Source organism: Ylistrum balloti, unplaced genomic scaffold, assembly GCF_031769215.1.
Source record: "Ylistrum balloti isolate Yb309-2 unplaced genomic scaffold, AGI_CSIRO_Ybal_v1 Utg369992, whole genome shotgun sequence".
Taxonomy (NCBI): domain Eukaryota; kingdom Metazoa; phylum Mollusca; class Bivalvia; order Pectinida; family Pectinidae; genus Ylistrum; species Ylistrum balloti.
In genome coordinates, this window is record NW_026782074.1 from 839,075 (window position 1) to 851,030 (window position 11,956).

The following is an 11,956-nucleotide window of genomic DNA, read 5'->3' on the forward strand; positions in this document are numbered from 1 at the left end:
AATGTGACAATCATTGTGACAATGATCAAGTGGCTCTTTTAGTCGTAGATAAGATAATACTTTTTGATTTTGCTGTAGATTTTCCCCTGATGACTTTGAAATTGAATTATAAAGGTTGGGCAAGATATCTGAACTGTTGTTTTGATGAATGTACTGATGTCCAGAAAGTCGACTAAATGTAAAGACTGATTCAAGGTTAATTCAGGCTGGACTTTGGTCATCAGTCAATTAATCAAAATATATCATAGATATAGATTGTAAATATTTCACACAACAAGACACTTATAAGGTTTTAAAAAAAATGGTGATATGTTATAATTGAGATGTAAACATTGTTCATATTTCATATTGATATAAGGTATTGGGTATTGACATTAGGTATTGATATTGGGATGACCTTGAACATTATTTATCTTCATGTTTTTTTTCCAGGAAAAGTGTGACCATTACTGGCCTCATGGCACAGATGCTATGTTTTATGGTGACCTCCAGGTGGCAGCACTAAATGAGACCAAATTTCCATCCTGGACTATCACAGAATTCCGGCTCTCTTTGGTCAGTACATATTTATCATTCAATTATTTGACCAATTTATGACTTTGTAAAACTTGATGTATAATGCCTTCATAGCCCTTCAAATATTGTATAAAATCTCTACATGACTAAAGACAGCCAGTATCCTTTAAACTCTAGGTCTGTCCATCCATCACACAGATTACTATCACATAAGCAGAAGTTGTACTGTAGGTCTGGAATTTTCAACAGGAAATATGGTGTTTATATTCCTTGGATATACTTTGAACAATTTAAAATATGGATTCATTCCACATCAGTCGTTAAAATTAAAGATTTTCAGTTGATGTTATTAAAAATATTGCTAAACGATGTTGAAAAGTTATGTTTGGCTTGACTTTATCAATATCGTCTGTCAGGTCTATACAACTGCACAGTCAAGTCGGTATAGCTAAATCATGTTTATATACATGTAATAAACAGTGATTGTTTACTTATTGTGTCTGGTTTTTCCGCTTCCAGGGAGACATATCCCGACAGATTCGTCACTTCCATTTCCTGGCTTGGCCTGATTTTGGTGTTCCAGACAAACCACAGACACTGATTCGGTTTGTGCGGACAGTGAGAGATAAATTGAACAGGGAATGTGGTCCTATAGTAGTTCATTGTAGGTCAGTATTTGTTGGGAATCTCTGTATACATACACACTTTACATATACACAAATTAGAAAACAAGAATACTAATCACAACATACCCACATGTTGCCAATAAGCAGGTATTGATTTTATTGACAACAAGTTAGTATGTTGTGATTGATATTCTTGTCTTATATACTTGTAACAGTTTGTGTTGAATGGCCCTGTGTACCTTCTGTTATCCATACTCACATTGAAGTGCCACACTTAATAACCACTTTGGATACCTGATGTTGGCTCTTTCCTTCAGAATTTGTTTCATTTTTGTTGTTGATGATATTAAGTCCATATAACTCTCTATACACAGATAAGTTGTAATATAATCAATGTTATATATGTTTATAAAAGTTTGAGTCCATGAAACAAATGGCCGACAGAAGACTGTAACATTCTGTTTAATTACGTTACACACATATAATGATTTATTCTGAAGTGATGTGAATGTTGATTGACTTATTGGAATTGTTTTGTTCAGTGCTGGAGTGGGGAGGTCAGGGACTTACATAGCATTGGATAGACTACTACAGAACATTAGCGAACATGGCGAAGTGGATATCTTCCAAACAGTCGCTGAGATGAGACGAGAACGTGTTTGGATGGTTCAGACAGAGGTAAGGGTTTTTAACTATCATTTTTATGTTATTTGAGACAAAATATCATGGTGAACTATTGTGATCATCTTTATCCGGTGTTGTGCATCTGTAAAAAAAACTTTACTGTAATTCTCATAGAAAAATTGCATTTTTGAGCATAATGTTGGTTATTTCCCACTGGAAATAACTTTGTAAGAATTATGAGTATAGGATGACAGTTTTGATGTTCTGCATGTATTGACACTGGTTTACTATATCAGGTGTCACAATTTCTGTTTCATGACACTTGATAACTATTATTTAACCTTAATATTCAATATTGAAGTCTTCTCATAATATTTGATGAATGTCAATTAAAATTTGTTTGTTAGTTATAAATTTACATAAGTTTGTTTTCATTGATATTCAGTTTAAATGCTTCATGTCTGTTTTAAATCATTTAACATACAGAATACTTAGTAGTAAGCGTCAATGCTTTCAGTAAAAGGGATTGGGAGATGAAACCTTGTAGTGATTTGACGTTATTTGATGACTTGAGAGCACATGTTATTTACAAATGTTTATCCAAAATCATAATCCTATTTTACTACAGCAACAGTACATCTGCATTCACCAGTGCATCCTCTGTGTTGTGGAGGGCCATGAGGACGAACATGTCTATGAAAATGCAGCATTCTCAAATGCAGGTTATGAAGGTAAGTCCTACATAATGGATTGATTGTGGCTTAATGGTGAATATACAGGATTGCTGGTGTTGTGAGTAATCAGTCAGTGTCAGTGGTTGCTATTCTTAAGATTGCTTCTGTTTGCTGTAATTCTGTCATAAAAGTCTGATATCCTTTCATTATGTAGTCTGAAAAGTTGATATAACGTACAAGATTTTGATTTCTAATCAATACACTAATCTATATAGCTGTTCATTATACTATATGTATTACATCGTATCTTCAGATAAAACCCGATAACGTTTAGCTGAACAGGCTTGTAATGTTAATGATTTATATATAATCCAACTGGTTTTAATCATTTCAACAGTCTCAACTGCATAATGGAAGGATTTCCTATAGTTTTGGTATGTATCTGTATGCTAGAGCTAGCTAACAGTCACAGGATATTTCACTCTATCAAATCAAGGTGTATTGAAATCAAGTTGACAGAATTTTACATTTCAGACTTTCTGGTGTTATAGATGTACTGCTGGTCAGAGTGATTCTGTGGTACAGTTCCTTATCTAAAACCAGGGTTTAACTAGTGGTGTTACAGTATGCTCTGCCATGTAAAGCTTTTTACCATTAGGCCAGTGTCTGACATTTTAAGATCTCATAGGCCCAAGTTAAATAGTTGTTATGTTGACCAACTGATTAGGTAGTAATAGATGGTACTATATTGTATAAATACTGCCAATTCCTTCATACGTTGACCTTAAGATACATTTTCAAGTGACCTTCAAATGACTATATCCTGATCACATGTAGGTACTGCATAGTCAATGTCTCTGTTGGCATTGACCTTGATTTGACCTTATGTTGACCTTGTTGTATTTACCTCATTATGACCTTGTATTGTCTGCATTTGTGCGTAGCTGCATTTGTAATTGTAGATCATGCTTTACAGTATCCTATAATGGAAAGTCATTTATATTCTCTGTCATTTGGTCTGTCATCATATCAGTATCTCTTTATAATATGGATGTTTATACTTAGAAGTCTACCATTATGATCACAGTAATATGTGCTCCCAAGAAACAGTCTCAATTTTTTGAACTGTTAGTAAAAAATATGGTTTTATATTTCATACTTAATGCCTTAATAGCAAAGCAGCTATCAGAATAGAAGTTCTTATAACACAACCATTAGAAGATTACAATGTGATGTTTGGATGACTACACTGTCACCTTCATCTTTTAACAAAACCAGTAGAAGTTCAGAGTGTGGTGTTTCATTGACTACACGGTCACCTTCATCAGACAAACGACCAGTGTGGAGCGTACTAGCAGTTCCAAGAACAGCTATCAGAATTTAGTTTTTCTGTCAATTTTGTAGCCTTGCACAAATGCCGTTAATGAATTAGGATTCTGTGAAATATTTAAAAAACCAAGGCATTCTTGGCTTCAGCTTGTTATATGCATATTGGGCACACAAACCTTCAGTTGGATATTTATTTGAAATTTGATGGTTCAGTAAAATGTTCAAGGGTTATTATAGCTTCAAAATATGTTATGTATTACAACTGTATCTAGTAAATCTAAATTATAATGACCCTTCAGTACATACCACAATATACAGCTACATTGTCCTTTATTCAGTTGTGTTCTATGACCTGAAGTCACATTGAGATCTATATAAAGGAGATGAAATGGAGTCTAAGAGTAAAGTCATAATCATTTATTTACAAGGTATTTGTTATGTTGATACGATTCAGGTTACAAGGTTTTCAATTCATGAGAAGGTCTGCAAATTTAGGTCTTGGTTTTAGAAACTGTCATTTATTTCATGTGAGATGTATAAGGAACTACAAGGTAACAAGATCCTTGATATATCTTTTAGGTCTCATCTACTTAAGTAAATATACAGCTTTATGTGACAATCAGTCAACATTGTATCAGTAAAGATTTCCTGATCTTCCTCTGTCACTGCCATAATGATAAAGGCTAGTAAAGTGAAACAAATTTTGAACCACCTGTGGACAAAGGGCAAGCCTGTAAATATATGTTGACATGTATTCAGACTTCATGGCTGGCTGTAATCTCAGCTGCTGTCCTGCCTAGAAGGCCGAGTTATTTTAGCAGCCACCAGTAGGCAATAGTACTAGAGTTGTCACTCTATACTCCAATTTCAGAACAAGATTTGGTCACATGTCCAATGTAGAACACAATTCAGGAAAATTCAGCAGAAGACCAATATATTGGATACTAATGACAGGTTCTTGTAGTGTAGGTTACTTTGGACAAAGATAGATTGGCCTTGACTGGACACAGCAGTGAAGGTAGTTACCAGGACACTGGACAAAGTTAGATAGATTGGCCTTGACTGGACACAGCAGTGAAGGTAGTTACCAGGACACTGGACAAAGTTAGATAGATTGGCCTTGACTGGACACAGCAGTGAAGGTAGTCACCAGGACACTGGACAAAGTTAGATAGATTGGCCTTGACTGGACACAGCAGTGAAGGTAGTTACCAGGACACTGGAAAAAGTTAGATAGATTGGCCTTGACTGGACACAGCAGTGAAGGTATCACCAGGACATTGGACAAAGTTAGATAGATTGGCCTACACTCCCAGTGGAGATTTGTCTCCACTTCTTCATTAGCATCTATTTTCTATACTTAGCTGCAACATTTTATCCATACTGAGTGTCACCAAATAAGAAATTGATTAAACTGTCCATACACACTGATAAATTGTTGTAAAACAATCGCATTATCTTTATATTACGGCTTTGTGATTATTTTCTTATCAAAAACCTTGTGTTTGTGTCAGTATCTAAAATATCATGTGAAGGAACATTAGCCATTAGAATGTTTTAAGGTTTACTTGTCAAAAAAATTGATTTGTTGGGTATTATATACCAGGTATTAGCTAGCTCTCTGACAGGAAATGGAGCTAATTAGTATATCAGTGTGTGAGATTTGTCAGTTGTAAACTTTTTTCCAGCTTCTAAATATCAAAGAAAGATAAATTCACAGGTACAGTGTAGGATGAGTAGCATGGAGGGTTGAATGGATGTCTAAGTCTATCCAAAATAATGACCTTGACTTTTACATTTAAGGTCACGAAAGTGATATGTGTTGAAATACATTTATCATTCTTGAAGGTTGCATAAATAAATAGATAAATAAAAATCTATTGAAAAGAATTAAAATGTTGAATAATATGATTGATTCTCTGAGTGATTTTTTGAAATTAATTTGAGCAGGTACCTAATAACTTCGAGTTTGTTATCATTATTACACACTGTAAGTGATACAGGCCCATTAAGCCTCTTCATTTGTATAACTTAATAGTAGTGTCTTTTGTTGTAAATTTAATACTTTATTGATTTTCAATTCACTGCTCTTCTCCTCTAAGAGTAATTTCATTTTAAACTAAAAAGAGAAATAAATGACATTTAATTAACAATAGCAAAAATTTCAAATGTCTCATTACATTGTTGCGTACTGTAGTTTGTTGATTCAGATTCCAGGAGATACCTTCAGTTTGAATTGAGTTACCAGGATAGCTATCAGAATCAATAGCTCGTTTAGAGTTTTAAAGCTTCATTTGCACTCAACATTTAAAAAAGTTTTTTCTATTCAATTTAAATCCTTGAACCTGTGACAAAATTTAATTTATTTCTTCATCCAACATATTTCAAAATAACCGTTCCCTCCTTCAGCGGTGAGGTTTTCATATATAGGTACTACAGGATAAAGCATTGCTTTCTGATAAAGTTTCATGGTGAAGTTGTTTCTGACCCCTCAAAATAAGCACTTGATAATGAATTAGCCTAGCCTGGCTCTCTCAGTGAAGGATTTTAATCTACTGCTGTGTTCTGTAAAGGGTACTAGTACACTAGATTGATCCTGTCAGAATATTGACATAACGGTTACATTATGTTGTAACTTTGAAATTTTGATTTTAATTGCTACCTTTAATGGTTTTTGGAGGATATTTCCAAAGTGATTTGATTGTGCTACAATGGAATGAGTGGGAACAGTAATGATGTTAGGGATAGTCTATACAGATTTAACATAGAGGTCGTCATCTGATTGGCTATTTGTTTATATATGGTGCTTTTAAAAACAGTTTGGATTTTGATGTAACTCAGTTTGGATACACGTGCAAATATTTTTAGATTGAGTTTGATATCCTGAGGGGTATTTAGCTGCACCATTTTATGAGGATTTACTAGTCTGTGAAAGGAGTGGAACATTTTCCTGAATTCAAGAATTTATTTTAAGTTTATGAATCCCCAGTAGGTATGATTACCTGTTCAACAAACTATCAATTCTCTGACTTTTGGTAAATTGTATCCAGCCTAATTCTTTGATTCCAGCTCATGATAAAGGTGCGTTAACGTTTTTTGTATCATTCTTGTTTATTCTCTCTTTTTCATTATTTTTTGTACTAATCACTGACAACAGTTATGATGGCATGACGTTTGTTTTCTGTTTGTGAATTTTTTTTTTTTTTTTTTGGCTGCCATGAAAAACTTGCATCACTTGATACTTGTTTTTATTTTAAAGGAACTTTACATTTTGTTTTCCACTTGGGATTTGAACTTTTGCAAAATAAGTATGTTCCAATACTGAAAATATCTTTTGTAACAGGATAGGATATTTCATGACCTCAGGCTACTGTGAAATTATTCCAGAAGGAACTTAACATGGCCTTTAACATTGTCCAATATTCCCATCTGTATTTAGCTTCACTGATCTGTTTAGCATAATTGTATATTTTTCCAAATTAGATTCCAGCATAGTTCCATATTCACCCACAGCAGTCAGTATCATATTGTCCCTTGTACAATGTCTTTAGCAACATTGTCCAAATTCCTCCCTGACAGTGGTGTTTACTATCAGTGTCCTAACTCATCACTAAGGGGTCTTTACTATCAGTGTCCTAACTCATCACTCAGGGGTCTTTACTATCAGTGTCCTAACTCATCACTCAGGGGTCTTTACTATCAGTGTCCTAACTCATCACTCAGGGGTCTTTACTATCATTGTCCTAACTCATCACTCAGAGATCTTTACTGTCAGTGTCCTAACTCATTACTCAACGGTCTTTACTATCAGTGTCCTAACTCATCACTCAGGGGTCTTTATTATCAGTGTCCTAACTCATCACTCAGGGGTCTTTACTATCAGTGTCCTAACTCATCACTCAGGGGTCTTTTCTATCAGTGTCTAACTCATCACTCAGAGATCTTTACTGTCAGTGTCCTAACTCATCACTCAGGGGTCTTTACTATCAGTGTCCTAACTCATCACTCAGGGGTCTTTTCTATCAGTGTCCTAACTCATCACTCAGGGGTCTTTACTGTCAGTGTCCTAACTCATCACTCAGGGGTCTTTACTATCAGTGTCCTAACTCATCACTCAGGGGTCTTTACTATCAGTGTCCTAACTCATCACTCAGGGGTCTTTACTATCATTGTCCTAACTCATCACTCAGGGGTCTTTTCTATCAGTATCCTAACTCATTACTCAACGGTCTTTACTATCAGTGTCCTAACTCATCACTCAGGGGTCTTTATTATCAGTGTCCTAACTCATCACTCAGGGGTCTTTACTATCAGTATTCTAACTCATCACTAAGGGGTCTTTACTATCAGTGTCCTAACTCATCACTCAGGGGTCTTTACTATCATTGTCCTAACTCATCCCCAAGGAATCTTTACTATCAGTGTCCTAACTCATCACTCAGGGGTCTTTACTATCAGTGTCCTAACTCATCACTCAGGGGTCTTTACTATCATTGTCCTAACTCATCCCCAAGGAGTCTTTACTATCAGTGTCCTAACTTATCCCCCAGAGATCTTTACTGTCAGTGTCTTAACTCATTACTTAGCATTGCCCTATATTCCACATCATGGACCTGTTTCGACATTATATATCTCACAGGTGCCTGTATCATTCTCTTACCCTCTGTAGGGGATCTGTACCATCACCCTATATTCTACAGCATAGAGGCTTGAAGCATGGGTTTTTATGAATAGGGGCATGTAATGGAGCTTGGGTGTAAATATATTTTGATAATTATCATTGCTTGTTTTTAGGAATACAACAACACCCCTCATACATTATCTTTTGCCTGTTAACTTTTTCTACAAAATGCTATTTTGGGATTTTGACCAAATTTGGTTAGAAGCATCATTAGGGGAAGGAGAAAATGTTTGGTAAAAATTGTGCGTCCACCCCCTACTCTCCCTAGGGCATGAGGGTTAGGCCTAAAGGGGAAATATGGCAAGTCATTTAAAATCCTACTTCCCCTGTAAGAATGATTGGATTTGTCCTAATTTGTTGATCGTGTTTGGGTGAAAGGGAATCAGTTTGATATTAATTGTGAATCTTGACCCCCTGGGACAGGGAGGGCGTTGCCTAATAGGGGAATGAGAGAGTATTTTCTTTAAAAGCCTACTCCTCCTGCAGTAATGACTGGATATATCCCAAATTTAGCCTGAAGTATTCTTGGGTGAAGCAGAATCAGCTGTTTATAACAATGGATTGTGGCCCCCTAACAAGTAGTCTCAGGAGCCTTAGGTGTGGGGTCCAAATTGGAAAACTGTCCTATAAGAATAAATGGATCTTGCCCAAATTTAGTATTCTTGGGTAAATGGGAATATCTTAAGTCTCTCATATTATCTTCAGTGAAGTTGTATATATATTCCCACTGGTGACCATTATATTCTCCAATCATAGGGATTGGAGGATAATGTTGTACTGTAGGTTGACTTTGTTATACAACAGATAAAACATTTGTACTTATTATAAGTCTGTGTATGATTAAGATCCCACTGTCAGTACTGACATATAAAACACAACCATGCATGTTCATTATCAAAAAGTCATGAAAGAATGAGATGATCCCGTTTTAAAACCTGATGATTTGGTTTGCATGAGTCTTAAAAATAAAATCTTAAACATTTTATTAACAATATATTTGCTAGATTAAAACTCCTTTGTTACAGTTTCAGTGAATCTTTATTGTCCCATATACTTTATTGATGTCACCATTTATCTGTCACAGCCTCGTGATCAGTATTTTGAACAAGAATGTGTATATTATTTTTTTCATTCTCTCCGCACTCACATGAAATAACCAAGTTCTTGTTACAACTGTTAGACACAGTATCAAAGGTTATTTATGAAGCCTTATAAGGAGCTTGAATCTTAATGTCTATTCTGAGGTTGTTTTTCCCATCCATTTATCTACATTGAATGTGAGTTTGGCAATTTTTTATTTTGTTAGTAATTTACCTGAAGCTGTTTAAAAAAGTGTGTGATTCACCAAGTCATGATAAACAGATACTATTATACATATGTAAGGCATGAGATTATTTTAAAAGGTTCCAGAATTTGATCATTTATTTTTTCTGTAATCTGACTATATTTTAAATAGATGATATGGCTACAGTTTTAGCTCACTTGGTCTGAAGGACTGGTTAGCTGTCATACTGTGACAACCGTCCTCTGTCCTCAGTCCATCAGCTTTTGTCCTAAGTGGAACCAGTTTTGCATAAGTGTTGAGTCTCCACCCTCCTTTGGCCTGAATGGCAGGAAGAAAATGGGGAAATTTAACCAATTCATAAGTCTCCTTCTTTGTTTCTAGGAATGACAGAATTTTGTTCAAACTTGGTTTGATTCTATAGTGAAGGGTACACAATTTTGTGTTAATGCTGTGTCTCATGCTCCTGAGGCAGGGGAATAGGCTCCTTAGGCCAGGGGGATATGGCTCTTAAGGACTGAGGGACATTGCTCTTGAGGCCTGGGGACATGGCTCCTGAGGCCAGGGGGACATGGCTCCTGAGACCTGAGGGACATGGCTCCTGAGGCCTGAGGGACATGACTGCTGAGGCCTGGGGACATGGCTCCTGAGACCTGAGGAACATGGCTCCTGAGGCCTGAGGGACATGACTGCTGAGGCCTGGGGACATGGCTCCTGAGGCCTGAGGGACATGGCTCCTTAGGCCAGGGGGATATGGCTCTTAAGGACTGAGGGACATTGCTCTTGAGGCCTGGGGACATGGCTCCTGAGGCCTGGGGACTATAGAGGAGATGGATATAATCTTTAAAGTCTGTCTTCTTTTGAAATGAAATTGTATTATTATACAGTATGTTCGACTAGATTTTCTTTCAAATATCCTTTGGGGAATTAAATCAGGGGTCTTGTAGAGAGGCAGACCCCGATGTAGGAAGATAGGTAAAAGATTAAAATTATCGTTTCTTTTGCTTAGATTAATTATTCATCAAAGTTCAGTTCAAAGTTTTAATTAACTCCTTATCTATTGGGAAAATGTGACAATAATTGTGAAGGAAAATGCGTTACAGTGAAAGCTGAATACCATTGTGTGCAATACAGGCCCCAGGAGCCTCTTGTAATACAGATAATTTGGCACCATTTTAGATACAGCTCACTGCTTCTCAAGCATGTGTTCTGTTCTTTGTTCTGATAGTATCTGCCTACACTGATGTCAGGTTAGTTGGACAAGCTATATGATTGTGTTGTGGGATAAACACAGGATGGATGGAAGGAAAACTGTTCACAATTAGAGGGACAAATACTAATTGTTTGGTGAGACAAACATAGGGTATTTAGTGGCAGAAACACTGGATGTTTAGTGGTACAATCACTGAATGTTTATTGGAGAAAATGTTGCATGTTTAGTGGGACAAACTTTGGACGTTTAGTTGGGAAAATGTTGGATGTTTAGTGAAAAGAACACTCAAAGTTTGTAGGCCAAGTTTTGAATGTTTAGTGGGACAAATATTGGATAAGTGATAGGACGAAATCTTAATCAGAAATTGGATAAACTATATGGGTTGTCATTAGGGATGTTTCATGTTGGATTGTTTGTCTTGACAACTGGGAATTATTAATAGCTTGCATGCTTTAGAAAGACCTCACTGAAAATGATTTTTAATATGGAATAATTTGCAGTGATTACAGAAGCCACAACAAAATGGTGTAATTTGTTCAGACAAAAGAATTCTGCCTTTCAATGGGGAAGTTTACTGTTAATTACAGACTCTATAAACAGACCACACCTTGTAGATCCATGTCTATTAACAGGTAGTGTTAATTAGCTCTGTTTGAAGATACATGGCTTTCTTTATAAATAGTAGTTATTTATCTTTCTCTTGTGTTTTATCATTACAGATGATGAAGGCATCAATGTGGAAGTACAGTGATTCAGGCATCCATACCAGATCATATCAAGATTACAATCTGTTCTGAGGACAGGAAAACTAAAACAGTCACAGAAAAAAGACTGTTTGGCGAGATTGTATTATTGCAACATTTTTAAGAGATTTTTTTCTGTAATGTTGTTCATAATTTTTTATTTGATGTTTTAATCTAATGTACAGGTAGGTGATTAAACCAGTACTAATTAAGTCACTATAGGGATCACGCAAAAGTCTCTTTAATGTTGAGATTTATTTGTTGGATA

At 35.8% G+C, this 11,956-nt stretch overlaps 1 protein-coding gene across 1 annotated transcript in view; it reads left to right on the forward strand.

Moving 5' to 3' along the window:
- Window positions 1–11,696, forward strand: part of LOC132548000 (tyrosine-protein phosphatase 10D-like) — a 35,562-nt gene extending 23,866 nt beyond the window's left edge. Inside the window, exons 26-31 of the mRNA XM_060211814.1 lie at window positions 433–555; window positions 1,036–1,184; window positions 1,685–1,820; window positions 2,395–2,497; window positions 6,839–6,850; window positions 11,665–11,696. Coding sequence (XP_060067797.1) covers window positions 433–555; window positions 1,036–1,184; window positions 1,685–1,820; window positions 2,395–2,497; window positions 6,839–6,850; window positions 11,665–11,696 — 555 coding nt within the window. The remainder of the gene's footprint in view (window positions 1–432; window positions 556–1,035; window positions 1,185–1,684; window positions 1,821–2,394; window positions 2,498–6,838; window positions 6,851–11,664) is intronic.
- The last annotated feature ends 260 nt before the right edge of the window (window positions 11,697–11,956 follow it).